At 35.2% G+C, this 21,582-nt stretch overlaps 2 protein-coding genes across 3 annotated transcripts; both read left to right on the forward strand.

Moving 5' to 3' along the window:
* Nucleotides 1-263: 263 nt before the first annotated feature.
* On the forward strand, nucleotides 264-4,522 carry LOC122586622 (CDPK-related kinase 5). Its single transcript, XM_043758601.1, has 11 exons — nucleotides 264-1,224; nucleotides 1,522-1,652; nucleotides 1,736-1,777; nucleotides 1,875-1,983; nucleotides 2,233-2,311; nucleotides 2,411-2,707; nucleotides 2,801-2,916; nucleotides 3,010-3,117; nucleotides 3,257-3,319; nucleotides 3,416-3,583; nucleotides 3,978-4,522. The coding sequence occupies exons 1-11, from the start codon at nucleotides 649-651 to the stop codon at nucleotides 4,119-4,121; spliced, it is 1,833 nt and encodes a 610-aa protein (XP_043614536.1). The 5' UTR covers nucleotides 264-648; the 3' UTR covers nucleotides 4,122-4,522.
* Nucleotides 4,523-7,925: 3,403 nt separating this feature from the next.
* LOC122587402 lies at nucleotides 7,926-20,823 on the forward strand. 2 transcript variants are annotated; one of them, XM_043759562.1, is made up of 13 exons: nucleotides 7,926-7,965; nucleotides 8,075-8,314; nucleotides 13,622-13,739; nucleotides 15,487-15,548; nucleotides 15,632-15,768; nucleotides 15,869-15,967; nucleotides 16,046-16,163; nucleotides 16,293-16,914; nucleotides 17,821-17,867; nucleotides 17,953-18,092; nucleotides 18,198-18,296; nucleotides 18,359-18,476; nucleotides 19,843-20,823. In XM_043759562.1, the coding sequence occupies exons 1-13, from the start codon at nucleotides 7,944-7,946 to the stop codon at nucleotides 20,640-20,642; spliced, it is 2,622 nt and encodes an 873-aa protein (XP_043615497.1). In that variant the 5' UTR covers nucleotides 7,926-7,943; the 3' UTR covers nucleotides 20,643-20,823. The 2 variants fall into 2 exon arrangements, with proteins under 2 accessions (XP_043615497.1, XP_043615496.1); XM_043759561.1 differs by lacking the exon at nucleotides 7,926-7,965 and having other exon boundaries at nucleotides 7,990-8,314.
* Nucleotides 20,824-21,582: the final 759 nt, after the last annotated feature.

The raw sequence follows: 21,582 nt of genomic DNA on the forward strand, positions 1-21,582 counted from the left end.
TACAAATAAAAGTTTCGATTAAATATTTAATTTAAAATTAACATTGTCCACCCAAACATTATATATTTTTCTACTGTAAAGCACGGTCACCCGTTTAATTACATAAAGTACAAATATGCACTTTCAAATTTACTTCTATAAAGTATCAAACTTTAAAATAGAAATCAAATCAAAGCGAAGTACCGTTACATGTACATTCAATCTTTTCTATAAATAAACAAATAATAAATAAATAAAATTCACAAAACTTCAACAAAAGTAGAATACACACAACACATACATACAATTCAATTCATACACTTTGAAGCTCCTCTATCTCTCTCTTTATCACCAGATCTCCATCCTCTTCTCTTCTCACACACACTCTCCCCTTTTATCCAACACAAATTTGTCTCCAAACCAAACCCTAAACACACAAACAACAACAACATATTTCAAACATCATACTTTTTAATTATAATTTTTTATTATATTAGTTTCATCATATCATATCCACTCCAATTTAATCCAAACTTTCATAATATATTACTATATATATGCGAGTTATTAATGTCTCAAACAAATTATTAAAAGTAAAACCTATAGTGATACTTATATATATTTTTTTTGTTTGGGGGTTTTTAGATTAAAAATAAAACCCCCAAACAAATGGGTGCTTGCAGCTCCAAACCAGCAACCGGATCCAAATTCTCGGGTCGATATGATATCGATATTCCGGTCAAACCAGATGATAACAATAATAATACCAATAAGCAGCTTGAAGAAAATGAAGCCGAAACCGAAACGACGTCGTATGCCAAAAAATCACCTTTTTTTCCTTTCTACAGTCCAAGTCCAGCCCGGAACTGGTTCTCCAAAAAATCATCTCCGGCGAAGTCTCCGGCGCCGACACCCAGTTCAAATTCGACACCCAGGAGGTTTTTCCGGCGACCCTTTCCGCCGCCGTCTCCGGCGAAACATATAAAGTCTGTTTTGGCAAGAAGGCATGGGGCAGTGAAGCCTAATAACAGTGGTGGGGCTATACCTGAAGGGAATGAGGTTTCGGGTTCGGATTCGGGTTCGGGTTTGGATAAAAGTTTTGGTTTTTCGAAGCATTTTGGGAGTAAATATGAAGTTGGTGAAGAAGTTGGAAGAGGGCATTTTGGGTATACTTGTAAAGCTAAGTTTAAGAAAGGTGAATTTAAAGGTCAAGATGTTGCAGTCAAAGTTATTCCCAAGTCAAAGGTTTGATTTTTTATTTATTTATTTTTATATATAGTTTTTTTTGCTCAATTCATTTGGCATTTGGAGTTGTGTGATGAAGATCTGAAGGGTGTTTTGTTATATGAATAAAGTTTGGATCTTTTTTGCTTTAATTGTGAGATTGTTGATATAAGTACTGTTACATTAAGTCGGGTTTTGTGTATGGAGTTAGACTATATAGGATGATAGTTTTAGAAAGTATGTAACAAATGGTTATGTGTGTTGATGAGATTTATAGTCGTATCGAATTCAAAGTATTTTATGGTGTTTATTGTGTAGATGACCACGGCTATAGCTATTGAAGATGTGAGAAGGGAGGTGAAGATATTGCGAGCGTTGTCGGGTCATAACAATTTAGTTAAGTTTTATGATGCATATGAAGATCATGAAAAAGTCTATGTAGTGATGGAGTAAGTGTTCCGAATCAAAAGTTTTAGTCTTTATTCTCTTTTATGTTTTTTATTATGCAACTTATATTTATTGGTTAATGTAGGTTATGTGAAGGAGGGGAACTCTTAGATAGAATTCTTTCAAGGTATCATTTTTATCCCTTTACGGTATTGAGGTTATTGTATATGTTGATCAATGCCAAGTTTTATTAAATAAATCGAGTCGAAAATATGTTTTCTCAGGGGTGGGAAATACAGCGAAGATGATGCGAAAGCTGTGTTAATTCAAATATTGAATGTTGTTGCCTTTTGTCATCTTCAAGGTGTGGTCCACCGGGACCTGAAACCAGAGGTGACAACTCTACTAGCTCAAACGTGTAGATCTCTTTTATGTCTAAATATTATCTTTTATATGAAGCGGCCCGACACCATATAGTTCTGTCGACTAAGACACTATACCCCATGAACTTCAATGTTTTACTCAGCGTACAATTTAATTGAATTGTTTTAATATTCAAAACTCACATGCTTGTGTATATTTGTGTGTGAGTATACTCTCTTTTCTTTAATATTCTTCTGATGATTCTCATATTTGCATCAGAATTTCTTGTTTACGTCCAAGGATGAAAATTCACCGCTTAAGGCCATAGATTTTGGTTTGTCAGACTTTGTGAAGCCTGGTATACTCTTGGTCTACATATAGATACATGTTTGTGTGTACATACACGTACTGTATGTATGTATTGCTCCCATTCTAATGTTGTGTACATTGTTATCAGATGAAAGGCTTAATGATATTGTGGGCAGTGCATACTATGTGGCTCCAGAAGTTCTACATAGATCATACAGTACCGAGGCAGACGTATGGAGTATTGGTGTCATAGCATATATTCTTTTATGTGGCAGTCGTCCATTCTGGGCTCGATCTGAGTCTGGGATCTTTCGAGCTGTTTTGAAAGCTGATCCCAGTTTTGATGAAGTACCTTGGCCTACACTATCATCTGAGGCAAAAGATTTTGTCAAACGCTTATTAAACAAGGACCCTAGGAAAAGAATGACTGCTGCTCAAGCCCTCGGTAAGCATTTCCCTCCATGTGCTCTCTTTTTTTTTGTTGCTTCACTATTGCTTATCTGTAATATTGATTTGTTTATTATATGACATGATGCAGTTCATCCATGGATTAGAAACACTACCAATGAATTGAAAGTGCCTCTTGATATCTCGATATTAAGACTCATGAAGGGTTATATGCGTTCTTCTGCTCTTCGTAAAGCTGCTTTACGGGTGTGTTCTTTTTCTGTGTTGATTTGACATTGTTGAGAGTTATTCATTTGTGTTTAATACTTTAATGTAGTTATTTCCATACTTGGTTTGCAGGCTTTATCGAAGACGTTGACCGTTGATGAGTTGTTTTATTTAAAGGAACAGTATTCTTTGTTGGAACCAAGCAAAAACGGATCCATAAGCATGGAAAATATCAAAGGAGTGAGTGCCAGATTCTATTATAAATCTTATGTTATCTCATGTAACTGAATAAGAAGTAGCTCTTGTATAATTGTATTATTAGAATTGGGTTAGGAAAGTCGCAATGTTTTAGTCTTATGTAATCCTTTTTATTTTCCAGGCATTGATGAAACATGCTACGGATGCCATGAAGGAGTCACGAGTTCATGATTTTCTAGCATCGGTACGTCATTGAGAAAGTGAATTGTAATCTGTCCTTTTTACATTCATATTATCGGATCATTATGTTTTTTTTTCTAATTTTTTTTTTTTATTGCAGCTTAGTGCCCTTCAATACAGAAGGATGGATTTTGAGGAGTTCTGTGCAGCTGCCATTAACATCTATCAGCTCGAGGCTCTTGATAGATGGGAACAACATGCTCGTTGCGCCTACGAACTCTTCGAGAAAGATGGCAACCGAGCCATCATGATAGAAGAACTTGCTTCCGTAAGTTAAATCTCTATTCTGTTTCAAGATATTTGCATGCAGATGGCAGAATGGATGGTTTAGGCAGGATAATGAGTTAAAATGGTTTGGATTGGGTAAATTTTGAGTATATGACCATCTTATTACTTGTTTTCTGCATTTATTTAAATTTCATTGTAGATAACTAATGTGTTAAGCATGACCAAATATCTCTATTATTATTTTCATTAATTATTATACGAGTAGTGATCTTACCTTTTTTATACATTTAAGTGGTTGTATGCATAAGAAATACAACTATTAACTCAGGCATAAGTGCATAACCCAAATCTACCTACTCATAAATATTGGGGTCAAAATTGCCACTGCCAAGTGTTTGCTCATCTTCTAATCACACAAATCTATATTTTTCCAGGAACTCGGCCTCAGCCCATCCGTCCCTGTTCATGCCGTCCTCCATGACTGGATTCGACACACTGATGGAAAGCTCAGTTTCCTCGGATTTGTGAAATTGTTGCATGGTGTCTCAAGTCGAGCCCTCACTAATAAACCTCAATAACACTTGTTTACGAGGCTCTGGCATCTGTAAAGACGGTTACTTGAATTTGTGTTTTATCTGCATTTAAAGGTGGGAACCACTTCACTTTATACATCAATTCCTGACTAGAAAAAAAGAAAAGAAAGAGGAACATGTTTGCAATTGCCATTGTCTTTTTATTGTAACATCAGATGCTTCATGTTCTAATCAAGTAATCAACTTACTACAACCTGCCACCATCCATCCTGTACTGCTAGGTTTTCGAACTGGATTGGTGTTTGTGACAACCCTGTTTGCTTTATGTTTAGGCCTCTAATATGTTGGACTAAAGTTTACCGAGTTTTGAAATGTGTACGTATATGTAGAGTACCGGGTTCAAGTTGTTGAATCTTTGCAGTTCGAACAAAAAAAAAGTTGTTGAATCTTTGACTATTGATAGAATTTCAGCTTGTAGGACATCATGCTGTACTTGTTGCTCCAGCATGTTACTTGTATCAATATAAATGACAAGCTGGTAACTTAATACGGAGTAATATTTAAACAAAGCAGACTGTTTTCATTAGGAACCACCACTTGTGGGCTGGCATAACGTCTGGCTTAAGTCTAAGACATATGATTCGCTTAGTTTATGGAAAAAAAGCCTTTCACAAAACTTGTTTTTAAAGAAGATTATACATCTTCGATAACATTTACTTTCTTCAACCTGCTTTTGATATTGTACGGAATTTACTTTTTGCATATTGGTTTGACATTATTCAACTAATATAAAGGAGATTTACGAACTTCGTTTGTTGTATACATTGATTTCCATTGTCCTTGACTTCGAGTCTAGATAAAAAAAAAAAACTGATATAAATAAACATGTGTTCGGGCCGAGATAATTGGGCTTAGCCCTGCCGGAGTGCCGGTTATCACTTTGATGTTTGCCTAATCACACGTCCTGTTATCCGATCCAACAGAAGTGGTTATGACTAGGCATACCTATTCCCCAAGACCGACCTGAACTAAATCGATTTTGGTTAACGGGGATCAAAAACCGATTTTGACTAAACCTGAACCGGTTTCAAAACCAGTTTTGGCCAAAGGCTTACCAAATTTTTTTGGTTATTTACCCAATAACTGAACCCGACCCGGTCTCAACCCATTCCTAGGACGCGAAACCATAATTGGTTTCAAATCTTCGGTTTATCCCGAACTCGAACCGGTTTCGTCAAACATGACCAGTTCAGTTTTCCGCTTTTTCCGACCCAGTTGGGAAAAAAAATTGTTTTTGGGCACCCCTAGTTACAACTCCGTCCATTTAATTCAAAATGACTAATTATTGTGTCAATGATTAAAGGTGGAAAATTCATCAGATCAAAATGATATTTCGTAAAACTTATGTAACTTAGAAAAAAGGCGAGAAATCTAGTTTAAAAAAGGAGTTGTACCAACAGAACGATTTTAACTACTTTTGAGTGGGATATGTGATTACTAAACAACCTTGCAACTCACATGAAGGGAATTTGTACCTTCCCTAATAAATATGTTTACTCAATTTTGTTGTTGATATACAGTTATATACCTATACTATAAGCTAGGAAACCATCTGTATCCAAACCCTTAATCAGAAAATTCGATCCTAACTTTGAATATCAAACTTTCAATTTCAAATAGTAATTTTTGAAATTTTCAAATATTACGAATATCTGAAAAATTATTTTTGACCTTTCTTGCAATTTTTTTTTCTTTATAAGTTAGAAAGATTTGACCGAGTCAATTATATCTAAATTTTCAAACCGTCCCTCCTAATTCACAAACTCATACATATTTATTCACATGTCAAGTTTTTTATTATGTGATGAACCTAAAAATAGTAATTTCATGAGTTTATGCTCGTATGGTTATGGCCTATACACATATTGTAATTTTTTTTCCAGTTACTAAAAAATATGTAATGATGGTATATGATTTTTATTTTCTTCCCTTTTTATGTGTAAATAATTTCAGATATTAAGGTATTCGATTTCGAATATCTGAGAATTTTGGATTATGTATGCGGATACTAAGATTCACTATCCGAAATTCAGATATCTGACTTTGAACACTCCTTTAAGCTGATGAGATTGATGTATAGTTGGTAATATCGAGGGACCTTTTTTGGGGGTTATAGGAGAGGGATGTTGGCTGAGAGACCAGGGATCAAATCTCAATTTCCCATGGTCTCGGGCATTTACCTTCTCAGACGCGTGCGGGTCGTGTTATCGCACCCTTGGTCTCCAGTAGGGGTGAGCAAAACCAAACCATAAACCACAAAAACTGCAAAAAACCAAAAAAACCAAACCACAAAACCGCCCCATAATGAAAAACCGATTTTATGGTTCTTATATTTAGAAAAACCAAATTAATGGTTCGGATTTTGGTTGCATATAAAAAACGAAACCAAAAAAACAAACCGAACCGCATTATATATTATCAATAAAATTAAATTAATTTTTAATATTAATTTAATTCATATATATTTATATATATCTCAAGATACTATACCCTAACCTTTCATACGTATATAATGGGTCAGTCTATTTACTTTCGTATTGCTCAAGATAACGTACCTTATACTTTCATACGTGTATATATATATATATATATATATATATATATATATATATATATATTGTATACCTTATTTTCTCATAATCAACAAAGTAGTCTTTTTCATTATCAGTGGTGTTTACCCATTTTTAGTGGTGCTTCTCCAACTTCCAATATCACATATAGGGCTGAGCAAAATCAAACCATAAACCACAAAAACAACAAAAAACCAAAAACCAATCCGAAAAAACAAACCGCTATAAACCATTTATAAATGGTTTGAAATTTTAAAACCCCACAATAATGGTTTGGTGTTTGGTTTTAACTAAAAACCGCACCATACTCACCCCTAGTCTCCAGGGGTGCCTTTGGGTTCCAACTTTTAGTATACTGCCCGCTTAGATGTCACTGTTAAAGTTCGAACCACTAATAAACTAACACGCCGTTCTCTCTCTCTCTCTCTCTCTCTCTCTCTATATATATATATATATATAGTGGCTATCAAATGAGAACCAAATTAAAATGAGAACAAATGAGAACACTTAAAAACTACATTTTGATGCATTAAAAGTCCATAAAACTGACATAGTGCATAACTAATTATCATTATTTAAGTGTTTAACAACACATTGATCCGTCAAAATAAAAAAAAATCACGATTTTTGTTGGATGCATCATTTTGATGAATATGCATCCAATATGGATTTACAAGTATTTAATGCATTATTGTGGTAAGTTTATTAATTTTTGTGGTACAATATTCTATGTAGCACCGAAACGGGTACGGGAACGATAAGGAACGGGGAACGGCAAAACTAAAATATCCAGGATACGGGTACGGCAATAAAAAAATATATAAATATAAATTATATCAATTTTTCATAAAGAGAGACTTGAGACTTGAGAGATTATGTATAATTATATATGTAGAAAAGTATAATACATGATTGATTAGTGATTACTCATTGAATGTTTAGTGTTTAATAATTGGGTTTGGAGTATAAAAAATTTAATGTTGATCAAATCGTATATATTACAACATGTTTGGGTTTGGGGATTAGAAAAAGTCCTTTAAAACCTTGATATTAATTAGAAAACGTATGGAAATTTCATACGTGTTTCGTACATGGAAACGTTTCCATAAAATTTCGGAAACGGGTAAGGCTAAACGTTTGGAGATTCGGTATAGACAGTATCAGTGCCTATATATAAAGGGATGATTTCAATTTTTTAATTAACAAACAATGGAGTGCATTAAATTTCTACCAAACCATGCCTTATAATAGATCACACGGTAATTCCGCGATTACGTCTGCTACTTGACTATTTCAAATTATCCTAAATTTTAGCGGCGAGTTTATCTGTCGTCAGTATGACGGCTGACATCGTTTTCATCTCTTCAGACGAAGAAGACGACGGAGATCACCTATCAAATTTGATTCTAGAAGAACAATTAGATCCTGTTTCAACAATCTCCGACGACAACGCCATCGTCGTCGGCGGCGATGAAGTAATAAATATCGACGATGAAGATTATGTTGTTGTGATTTCCGACGACGAAGACGGAGACGGCGATGGTGAACGAGAATCTGATGAACAAGTAGCAGATGCTCTACCCGATGTATTCGATTGTGTTCTTCAAGGTTTGTATCGTTTCTATTTTTTTAATATATATATAATTATGATGAAATTTGGGTCAAATTATTTTGTAGTTGATTTAGGTTTAGATATATATGTGAAATTATTAGTCTCCCGTTGGTTATAGTTTTTGTTCATTAGTGTGTCATCAAGGGCATAAATCGATGACTTTTTAGTGCGGGATAAGCAGCGATAGGTAGGCGATTTGAATTATGTTTTTATGCTGTCCAAGTAAGTTTTCTCCAAGGCATTGCCTTTAATTGACTAGAATTCCAGGTCTAAAATTCTGTGTGGGTCGAGTAACCTAGGCTCTCAGACTATCCCTTTGTGGGTAGCAATTAGTTTTTTCTAGTAACCATTACTCTCCGCAACTCCATTTTGACTAAGAGGGGGATGGGCGCAGCAGCTACATGGAAATCTAGTCTTAGCGCTAGCACCGTAGATGGAATAAGCATTCCCTTTTTGACAAAACTAAGCATCTTGCCGCTGGGTTAAGGCAATAGGAGGAGGTTTGGAACCCCAAAACAAGTCTACGTACTCAGACGCTTGTGAACCTTCGGGTACTGTTTTATTCAATGTTTGTTCAGTTACTCTTTTACCCGCAAAGGCGATGTAGGCATTGGGTTCGACAATAATGATCCCAACATACTAAAACTGATGAGGTAGTGCTGTAGTAGTTACTTTGATCTTAGCGTTAGTGCTGTAAATCTTGGCCGATATATCGGATGTCGCCCCTTTACTGATACGAAAATGTGTTATCGCCTACATATCTTAGCCTGGTCAAATATTGGTCAATCTTGGCCCATCTCAGTCCATCTCAGGGAATACTATTAAGAATTAGGGTTTCACAATTTGATATACGAAATAATAAGTCAGGGTCATATATAGCAACAATAAGAGTTTAGGGTAGCAAAGTGTAACAGTTCATAAGTTTGTTACTAGCCGTTATAGGTTAGAGTCAAAGATAGTCCAAGCGCTTACTTGGTTGTAGAAATACCCGATACTAGTGATGATATACATTTTACAAATCATTTCTTCTTCTTCTAGAAATTCTCTCTTTAATTTGGAATCAGAGCCATCGGTCTTCCGACATGTTTCTGATTCTGGAAACAACAAAATTTATCCGATCAACAATTTCGATTAGGTTTCTGGCTGTTATTTGATTCTCTCCTCCCTAAAATCGATGGCACCTGATACTCGAAATTAGGATTATGAAAGGATGCAGAAGGAATTCGCTCAAGCTCAAAAGGATCTGGCTTCACAGATTGAATCGTCATTGAATATGCGAGCTACAATTGATGAATTGACATAAGAAGTTCATAATTGGAAGAATCAACAACCGCTGACAGTCTGTCAAGACGGAGATCACGAGTACAAATAAACTTACAAAGCTTGATTTTCCGAGATTTAATGGCGATGAAGTTAAGGCTTGGCTCTATAATTGTGATCATTTTTTTACTACCGATGAAACTCTCGAAACAAGTAAGGTGCGGCATGCAGCCATATACATAGATGGAAGAGCACTACAATGGCACTTAGGATACATGAAGTCTAATGCCAGAATAATGGAGGATATTCCTTGGACAAAGTATTCCAAATCTGTCACCACTAGGTTTTCAACCACTCTGATGGAAGATCCGAAGGCTGCTACTGTGGTAGTTTATCTGAAGAATATACTGTTAGCCTCTTCATAGAAGGACTGAAGCCTGATATTAAGTGTCCAATTAGGATGTTTAAACCTAAGACACTTAGAGAAACTTATTCCTTAGAGAAAATGAGGAATTTGAGCAATAAATCCTTTAGTAAGCCTAATGCAGTTTTTCAGAGTTATGGATATAAGGGAGGGGGATCTAGAACAAACTCACACTTGAAAATTCTCACACAATTAGTAAACCAAAACTGGTACCGGTATTGAAAATCGGTACCGATAGGGATTTAGTTTCGGCTCTTGATTTGCGAAAAATTCGGTTTCGGTTCGTTACCGGTATACCGAACTTTTTATATAGCATAGAATTCTAATTGTAGACTGTAGTTTCTTCCCTTCTTATACTGCTAGTTCTTTTCCGAATTGGCATAGATTGTAAGTCTATTATCCTTACTTTGTTTCCAGCAAATCCATTTGCTGCCATTATTACTCGAACAACTAAAATTCTCTGTTAGTAACTTCAGTGAATTCTGTGCCTTCTAATGTATTAGGGCTAAAATATTATAGGAGTTTGCTCTTTAGGCTATAGATAAGACTAGTAAACTGGTGTACACTGGCAAAGTCACTACATCATAGTTTCAAGATAAAAACCAAAAGGGATTATTACTTGTGAATGTTACTAACTATGACAAAATGTCTATGTTATGTAAAGATCTCGTAAAATGTCTATGTAATGTAATGAACTTTCAAATCCCCTGGTTATTGGATGTACCCATATATATGTGTGGCAACCATATAAGCCGCCATGTGTAAGTTTTTGATTGGTCAGGTACATCCAATAATTGGGATTTGAAAGTTCATTACATGACATAGACATTTTACAAGATCTTTACATAACATAGACATTTTGTCATAGTTAGTTACATCCATATGTAATAATCCCAAAACAAAATTGTAAGATGTTCTAGCCCATGTGAAACAATACTTAGAAAAATCTAACGTTCAGTACAAAGAGTACGAATAGCAAATTCCAATATTAATATATACTTTCTTGTTAACCGCTCTATCAACTAACTTCTTTCGTGTAATCTTTTCTTCTTGTTTGGCAAATGATGTTGCGTTTCTTTATATTATACTTGACAAAAACTCGTCCCTAGGTTTCCTTCATAATACTTGGCATTCGACTTAGTATTCTCCATCATTAGCTCAACATACTTACTGTTGGGGAATCGTTCCTTTGTCACATGAATTGTAACTTGACTCATAGCAGCAAGTAGCTTAAGTCGTTGATGTTTGTCACTAGACTCTTTGTACTGAACATTAGATTTTTCTAAGTATTGTTTCACATGGACAGGAACATCTTCCAATTTTAATTTTTTTTCTTGAAACTATGATGTGGTTACTTCACGAGTTGGATATCACACATTGGCAACTCCATCCTTGTCCTTTGAGATGGCGATTGAGATCTTACCACTCTTAGACTTTGATTTCACCAGTAGTCTTTATCCACTAATATTGTACGCGGTCATATGCATTTCTATGTGTAGCTATACTCATGGAATGATGATTCAGTGTCTCATTATCGATATGAGATTGAAAGTCTTTTGTTGGAATGTTTCTCTTTGTCTAAAGGAGAAATGATTTGCATGACTAAGATATATGAATGGTTGCTTTACCATCATTATTCTCTTGCTAAGATACTTGAATGATTTGTTGAAGTTGTTATACTAATCACAAAGATTGTCATATAGCATGAGAATCGATAATGAAGGAAGAAAAACATCCTGTAGTGAACAATGTATTTTAGATTTTTTTGGGTTTAATCACTGAAATCCCAACATACTTTTCATTGTGTACATAGTAACATCATGAACTTTTATTGCACCGGTTGCCAAACAAATTTTCAAAGTTTGTTCACATGTGCACATTGTACTTTATTATTACCACCAAACTTTCAAAATTTGCTTAAAAATGGTCGGGTTCGAGTCCCACTTCCTACATATGTGAGGGTGGATTATTTGGAGGGTAGAAGGGGAGGGGTGGGGGTTGGGGTAGGGATGTTTTAAAAAGTCCTGGTATACCTAGGCATTCTTGTAGTTCAGGAGTAGGATAGTTTGCCGTTCAAAAAAAAAATTGGCCGTGAACCTTTCAAAATTGTTTACATATGGTCATCAAAATTTGAATGTTCTAGTGACCATATATGTATAGATTTCGATAGTTTAATGACCATATCCGAACAGTTGTATGATATGCATATGTGAACAAATTGTGAAAGTTCATTTGGCAACCAGTGCAATAAAAAAGTTTATGGTGCAACTATGAACAAAGGGAAAAGTACGTTGGCATATCAGCGATTAAACCTTTTTTTTTTTTAATATGAACTGTAACAATGGGACCGGTTGTAATGATTTTTCAACGATTGGCTTATTTTTGCTCTAATACCATTTGAAGACATGAGATTGCTACTATGTAGACAATCCTATCTTGCCAGATGTGTGGAAGGACTAACACCATTTATACTAACCCTTTCGCAATCATAACGAAAACCTTGCCCAGCGACTGATTTATTCTAGACAATGAAGACTAATAGGTTATGAATTAAGGAGTAATTTGAATATTTGATAAATACCAATAGTATTCTTATGAAGCTAACTCTATGGTCATAGTAGTCTACTGAAGAAACATTAAATGAAGATAATACTAATTAAAGTTAAAGACTTCCAAAAAATAATAGATTACTCATAAAACATAAAAACGCTTCCTTGCTGACCAAGTAACCGTCCATTTTATCTGGCTCAAGTTTTCTCATTTTTGTCAATAATGTTCAGTATCTAGAATCATTATTTTAGTTGATTTTAATAAGGTATGTGGTCATGCGCATTGGATTCTTGACTACTATGTCTGATCTGTTTGTTGGGCATATCCTTCTGCTATAAAGAGGTGACTGATTCAAGAAACACTTCTCTTATTATGTTACAATTCAGAGGCGAAGACAGTTACTGTTGATTGCCTTACATTCTTTGCTTCCCCTCACATTATTTGCTACAAGCATTCTTCCCGTGCTATAACGGGATTCAAAATTTTATTTTAACCAGTCTATATTTTCATAGCAATGTCATTTATTTACTCCTTGTGTTAATTAGTCATTGTGGTACATATGTTATGATTATATGTTTGACAAATACATTTTAGGTTGGGATGCGGTGGTAGAAGTCAAAAGATACTTTGTGTTGAGGTGGCTTTATATTATAGTAGGATAATAATTTTTGGCCTTAATTTGAATTATAAAAGAAGATATTTCTTTCTTATAGATCACATTATAAGTTGTTTTAGACTTGTAACTACATTAAATAGCTTAAACTTACTAACTTAGTCATTAAATTGGTAATTAAAGAGAATAAAAGATGTTACACATGGATGAACTAAAAGCGTAGGCTTTATTTGATTGTACATTTTCTTTATAGAAGATCGGGAATTGATGAAACTCACTCTTATAAAAAGAAGAGGCTAAATGCTTTATATGTAGTATAGATATAGATTGTGTTTTTGAGCTTGAATTTTGCGTGGAAAAAGAGAGATATATGGAGACTAAATAATCAGAGTACGGAAGCGAAAATTGCATTTTTGAAGCCGCAAAACGCTAGTTGACGCCATTTTGGCTTTTCAGGAAGTAAGGCTTTACAGGAGTTAAGTCTTTACGAGTGTGAATCGTACTTGCGGAAGCATGGAATTAGGGTATCTGGGACCAAAGAGGAATGCATACAGCGAATCGAAGAACATAAGAGGTTAGTTGTCAGTTGCAACTATAAACTAGTTGCACTTATCTGCTAATGGTATATATGTGTCCTTTTATTTTAAGTTTCTATATTTCTGCCGATCACTAGCTGCTATCTCAAAGAGATTGGGTAATTTGTAGATAGAGCTGACATTTTTAAATATGCTAGAATGTTATCTTATTTTTCCATTATCTAAAATTTAGGATTCTAATTCCAATCATAAATTAGAACTTGTCTTAAAATATTATTTGTTTATACTTTTGTTGTGCGATCTCTCAAAATAGTAATATTTTTAACTATATGATACTAGAACGCTCTTGTAGAATTTCCCTCCTTGAAAACTTTGGAGTGTAATTTGTAAGGCTAACGGTGTTTCAGCTTTTATAGATCATGAGACCAGGGATACTATATCGGTCCGCAAAATTTTGATATGATGAAACTAGAAACCAACTCTGTCATGGTCTATAAACATTAAATGAGTTTATGTTGATATATTATGGACTGGGTGGTACCACAAGAACCTTATGCATATACTTGGTAAAACCAAAGTAAACCACTCATCGACAGAAAGTTTCATGTGATGTATGTCCACGACAGGGATTAATCATCATGGCAAGGCTCTACTTATGCTTTTTTAGTTGTTTTGGACTTCTGCTAACAATTGATCTCAATATTCATACTTATAAAGCATGTAGCTAGGAAATGTACATCTATACTTTTGGAAGTGGTCAAAGACTGGAAAACAAGATCACGGGTATTCTCTGCCTGCAAGAAATAGTGAATGAACTTTCTTTGTTATAAAAGAATAAGAGGCCAGGCTCAAAAACTGGAAAACAAGATCACCATGAGAAGCTTTTGCATTTACTTGGTAGAATTAAAGTACACAACTCATCGACAGTAACGTTCATATGATGTCTTAGTCACACCTTACTTATAGTTGTATTGGACTTCCGCTATCAATTGATCTCATTACCCGTAAAATGGCCGTAATTATATAGCATGTAGGCATGCAGCTAGTAAATGTCCATCTATACTTTTGGAAGTGGTCAAAGACTGTAAAACAAGATCATGAGTATTCTCTGCCTGCAGTAACTAGTGAATGAATTTTTCTTATTTGTAAAAGAATAAGAGGCCAGGCTCAAAGACCAGAAAACAAGATCATCATGAGAAGCTTTTGCATTTAGTATAGACCATCGTCCACTACAGGGGTACATCATCATGATGAATTAATGAGGCTTTATTTATAGTTGTTTTGTACTTCCGCTATCAATTGGTCTCAATACCCATAATTATATAGCATGCAGCTAGGAAATGTCCATCTATACTTTTGGATGTGGTCAAAGACTAGAACACAAGATCACGAGTATTCTCTGCTTGCAGTAAATAGTGAATGAACTTTCTTCTCTATAAAAGAATAAGAAGCCAGGCTCATTAGGGTTTGCTAGTGACGTGATAATTTTATAAATCTTTTATACTCTTCCTTTTAAATTTTAGTATTCTAAGTCTAACCTTAGTTAACTAGCAAGATAAGATGCCACAAGGAAATAGTGATAGAAGAACTTGGTTTTCTTTTCTTAACATTGTAGATACTTGTATACATGATCTCTTACCATAAGAGTTTCTATCCAGATCCTAGAGAAACTTAAGTTATAAGTTTGATGCTTGTTGTGTATCATAAAAAAAAATACCATAGCTTGTTTAGCCTGTCTTGTAAGGATATCATAGCTTTGTTTTTATTGATCGTCTCACTATTCAGGTTAAAAGATGGACATGGTGAATCACTATATCCCATATCATCATTTTACATCAACTGCACAGGTAATAGCTCTCTGTTTTTCTCGTTACCTTCTTGAGTAGTTTGCTCATCAGTGTTTTCAAGGAAAGTGTTTTTCCAAATGCAGGGGATGCATGTAGAGGAGATGTTGTGTTGTTCAAGCAACACATAAAGAAGGGATTAAATATAGTGGGTAAAAGAACTGTTACAGGGAGGATACTTGAAGAAAGTTATGGTGAATTAGACCAACAGCATACATTCTCGGTTAGGCAGATAAAGATAGTGGGAACCTGAACTTGTAGTTTATTATTAGGAATCCTCTAGTTCTAACTTGGTTCATGTTATGTGTTTTTATAATTTCAAGGTTGAAGTTTTATGGAGCAAGCCATACAAAAAACTCAACCCCCTTTCCATTTTGCTGGTGAAGGGGCGCCATCTTTACGGGCTTAAGACATTGAGACAGGTAAGTCATTGATTATTGAAACAGTGACACACTAGTATTATGGTCTCCTAATCTTCTGTTCTATATGCTGGTTTTCAGCCTTGGAAGAACGAGGCAGAAAGATTAGAAGTGCTTGCAGAGAAACACTGTCGTGGGGATGCAGCTAGGCTTAAACGGAAATTGAGGCAGACGGAGTTTGGTTGCAATAACTATAAAGGTATGAGAAGCGTTTTGTAATGCATACACTTGCAGATTATATGCTGCTGAAAATCCACTTTTTGAAGGTTTGGTAAGGTTGTAAGCCAGAACAAGTATGTTCATTTTTTCCCTTTTTGACCATAATTAGGTGCTAAACGTCAAAAGTTATCACATATAGTATCATCTCAATGTAAAGAGCCTATTCAAATGGACAAACAGAAGTCTGCCAAGAAAGGGGCTGCAGCCACTTCAAAGGAGAGTACTTCAGCTCATGAGAGGAAGGGTGCTAAATGTCAAGAGATATCACATATAGTATTATCTCAATGTAAACAGTCTATTCAAATAGACAAACAGAAGTCTGCCAAGAAAGGGGCCGCGACCACTTCAAAGGAGAGTTCTTTGGCTCATGAGAGGAAGGATGCTAAACGTCAAAAGGTATCACATATAGTATCATCTCAATGTAAAGAGCCTATTCAAATAGACAAACAGAAGTCTGCCAAGAAAGGGGCCGCAGCCACTCCAAAGGAGAGTACTTCGGCTCATGAGAGGAAGGCTGTACCTGAACGGCTCCAAAAGTTGAAATTCAAAAAGGCAGCACAACTAACCTTTCCCTTTGATGCGGAGCCGAATCTAAAACGAAAGCGAAAACGAAAACAAAGCCTGAACCCGAACCTTAACGTACAATCTGATTATCACCTACAAGAAGTGTCATCATCCTTCCCCAATGATAAAAGTTACCATGATCACAACGATGAACAACGCATTCTCAGGTATTGGTTTCGTGGCTGTCAGAATGCAGAACATCTCTGCGTTGCTGACACTCTGATATTTGAAATTGTGAAAGTTTAGGTACATTTGTGTGAAACATGTGGAAAATCTTCTAACAACAGGCGTGATACAAGCTGTTGTGTTCTATGTGGTATTATTAAAATAGATTGCTGCTCTGAAAGCAGTGAAAATGATATTTGCTCTTCACGCACCAATTGTACACATGCATACGTGCACCATTTGCATGACAATTATACAAGAGTCTGATTGCAATAATTATTAATATTTTTACACTGCACTATTTGGTATATGCAACTGCATATCCAAAGGACTACATTGGTTTGCCCCTAGCTGGAGGCACTTGCTTAGAAAAGAAAATCTTGCAAGGGATTAAACGTATCATGAGAATATGTGAATATCATATGCATCATGCAAGGGTATTTGGACTCGAAAGTTTCATGTCCTAATGGTTTTATCATTTCTTCCCTTGTTGTGATGACATTGGTTCTTGGTGCTTCTATAGATTTATCCGATAGCTTTTAGTATTTTACTTATGATAAGCAAGTTATGACACCCCTTACTCCAAAAACCACAAACTAGCCCACTCACACCTGCTCCTTTGCAGTGTGGACATATGGTGCGACTATGTCAACATGCAACATTATTTCTACTTCTTTTTTACTTAGGGTGTTTCCATCCTTGTCTGGATGGAGTTTTTTTTATTTGATATGCTAATCTATTGAGTCATTTCAAGTTACATAGGAGACATACTTGATTACTTGAAGCAACCCCACTGTGTAGTCCAGTTATTAGATCTGTTCTTGCTAATGCTTTATACATCAATTGTTTATGTTTTGTCATCTTTAACCTCAACTGAGTTATATTTTTGTTCGTTTTTATCTCTTCAGGTTTAGATCACTTTATGCTAGATCATCATTTTCCATCAACTGCATGGGTATTTGTCTTTCTTTATCCCTTCATTATCATCTTGAGAAGCTTTCCCGGTAATGTGTTGAAACGTAAGGTTTCTTCAAATGCAGGTGATGCGTGCATAGGGGATGTTGTGTTGTTCAATAAAAACAAAATCAAGAGAAAAAAAACAACGGGAACGAAAGCAATTGTTGCTGGAAGGATAGTTGGGGAAAATTATGGTGCTTCAGAAAAACAAGATACATTCATGGTTAGTCGTGATTTTTGGGAACCATAATTTTGTGTATTTGGGTATGATGTAAGTATGTCATATTCAAAATGTTTAATTCATCTTATTGTCTCTTTTAATTTCAAGATTGAGGTGCTGTGGACCGAGGGATACCTAAAACTCTCTCCACTTTCGACTTTGCAAGTGAAAGCTTGGGATCTCTATAGGCCTGAGACGTTCAGACAGGTAAATCGTGGACTATAGAAAAACTGATTTTTCTTCATTATATCATATGGTTTTTTTTTTAGCCGTGGAAGGATGAACAGAAAAGATCGGAAGTGCTTAGAAGGAAACACAGTCTTGTTGAAGCAGCTCGGCATAATTGTACGTTGAGGAAGAAATGCATTGCTTCCATTGACAATAAAGGTATCAGATTGACATTTTACATACAAATTTAGTAATTTATACATCTACAACTAGTACTAATACCCGTATACGATGTACGGATTGACACATCAGATATTTATATATCATGATATACATGTGTTCAATTATATTAAACAACTGAATAATAACATAGCAATTCGGAGTAAAAATCATATTCATATATTTTTTGTTTCTTTAATAGATTGAGAAAGCGACCATACAAATAGATATTTGGATTAGTTAATGGAAAAAAATCCATGAACAAACGAATCCATGTTGACATGTCTTGGCTTGTTACAATATGAATATAAAGTTATAATTATTGATTTAAATAATTTAAATTATGAGGATGTATGTATATATATGTATAATAAATTAATAATTAAAAAAGATAAATAAAGAGCATAAAATATTATTACCTTGAAGAAGAATGCATGCGAACGATTTTGAAAGCCGCAAGTGTTTGTGACAAAAGATTTTCGAAACAATGGTATTTATAGTACATGTTAACAATTAGTTAGTATCCTAATATAGTAAGTATACATTAGTAAAGACACGTGTCCACTAAGTATTGTGCCACATGTCGCTTAAAAAAATACTCAATCCTGTTTTAGTTTATTGGTAGATGTTAGGAACGATTGCACAGTGGAAGTAATAAGCAAGAAAATAAAGAACATGAGAATTTTACGTGGTATCAAATTTAAATGCGTGTGAGCTAATTTACGGCTGCAACTAAGGTTTTTTGTTAAGCTCAGTACAGCAAGAATTACAATGCATAGGGTCATAGACTTTAATATATATAGCTAACAGGTTTAGAGTTTATCTTTTGGTGAACAAGGAAACCTAATATGGGCCTCCTAATCACTAAAACCAAGCAAAGGCTTAACTGCCTGTAAGAGCTTTACAAACCCAACATACAGATGCACCAATTATTTGCTAGTTGCACATAATCTCATTCATTTTTAATTCCTAAAACAACATTTGGATCTCAATAGTAACAGATATGATTTCAGTGTAGTGCAACTAATATAGCAGAATATCTATTTGGTCTCTGAAAATATGGGGAATTTTTAATGAGTTATGTTACTTGCTCGTTTCTTGATAATGAACCATTGTTTTTGTGAACATTCACAACAGATCACTATGGTTAGCTATGTTTAATTCTGGACATTGTGGAACTTGAAAAACAAAAATAAGCATCTTATATGGCAGCTTAATGCCAAATAGTCTTTATCTTTTCGTATTTGCAAGAACGATTGTTTGTTGAATGAACTAAAGTTATAAGGTTTGAAGACTTGATAATTAGTTTATTCATATCTGAGCCAAATTACATTCTAATATTATATTTTTCTCTGGCCATAATCAGCTGTAAAATGTCAAAAGGTTTCCCATAAAGGACTGTCTCAAAGTAAACAATCAACTCAAACTGATAAACAGAAGTATGCCAAGAAACTCGGTGCAGCCATTGTAAAGAAGAGTACAACTCACAAGAGGAAGGCTGTAGGATCTCAAAAGACAGAATTGGAAAGAGCAGCACAACTGACCTTTTACTCTGATCCAACCCCAATCTCAAACCCAAACCAAAACCCAACACCAAATCCAATTTTAAAGCCGAATTCTACACCAAACCCCAGACCAAAGCGGAACTCAAACCCAAAGACAACGCTGAAACTCAAACCCAAACCAAAACCCAACGCCAAATCCAATTTCACACTAAGCCCAAATTCAAACCGAAATACAAGCCCAAACCCAACATCAAACCCACACTCAAGCCCAAACTTAAACCATCACATGTCTTCTGATTGTCACCTACAAGAAGCATCTCCTCCGGCAACATTTTTCTATCACTCTGACAGAACTTCGTTGCCTAGTCAGCCAGCTCCAGGGTTTTCTTTCAATCAACCACACTCCATGTTCTTGCACGATCAGCTACAACACGGGTTTTCATATAACCAGCCACCCTGTGGGTTTTCGTATAACCTGCCACCCTATGGGTTTTCGTATAACCTGCCACCCTATGGGTTTTTGCTGCATAACCAGCCACCCTTAGGGTTTTTGTTGCATAACCAGCCACCCTTTGGGTTACCCTTTCAGTTCCCAGGTTACGTTCAACAATGGGTACAAAATGATGTTTGCCATGAGCCACCTGGCCACTACTCTCTATGATTTCAGATGGTCAACTTGTCAAAGGCGGATCATCTCTTGATTAGCAACTGCCTTGCTATGTGCATACTATTCTTTTACAATTGCTTTCTTTTATGTATATCATTCATTTGTTGCGAACGCATTGTAATCATTTGTTGACCCTTGAGGTTCATTATAAATACAAAGCAAATGCTTCAACGTTTTTAACGTCTTAAAAAATTTATATTGACAGATTTGTGGGTTGTATGCACCTGTGCAGTGGTTTTAGCAAAATAATTTGGATGTGTTGTTATTATTTTAGTTATCGTATGCACAACCTAAAGAACCAGACGGGTCTTGTCGTGCTTGTTTTGACTTTTCAGATGTATTGAAGTTCTTTTCTATTATTGGATATGAAGCTAACTAACGAGTAAGGTGGAGGGGCTGGTGTGGTTGAAAATTGCATCCCTTTCAAATTATACCAATCAAATACCTTCAATTTAATTTTTCTTTTCAACCCTCCCAATCAATCCTCTCAACCATTTTTAATGACATTCATCACCTTCTTAACCTTCTAAATTTTTTTTTTCTTTTACATTTAATTTAATCAAACAATTTTTATACAAAACAATATAAATAAAACATAAATCATACATACTAAAATTAAACAAAGTTCATTACATACTTAGATAAATAAAAATTAAAATGTTTGACACATGAAAATAAACGATAACTAAGTAAATAGATTAAAAACATAAAAATACGCCGTATGAAAACAACCCTCGGCCGTTTGATACCACTCATACTCTTGGCCGTGGGTAAGGGGAGGAGGATGCATTGCGCGAGAGGGAGGAGGATTCATTGCGCGAGGGGGAGGAGGATGCATTGCGCGAGAGGGAGGAGGAAAATACGCCGTATGAGATTGTGAGGCGTAATGATATTGAGGTTGAGTAGTCGGTGGTGGGTCGGGAATATAATATTG

Source organism: Erigeron canadensis, chromosome 2 (assembly GCF_010389155.1).
Source record: "Erigeron canadensis isolate Cc75 chromosome 2, C_canadensis_v1, whole genome shotgun sequence".
In the NCBI taxonomy this organism is placed as follows: domain Eukaryota; kingdom Viridiplantae; phylum Streptophyta; class Magnoliopsida; order Asterales; family Asteraceae; genus Erigeron; species Erigeron canadensis.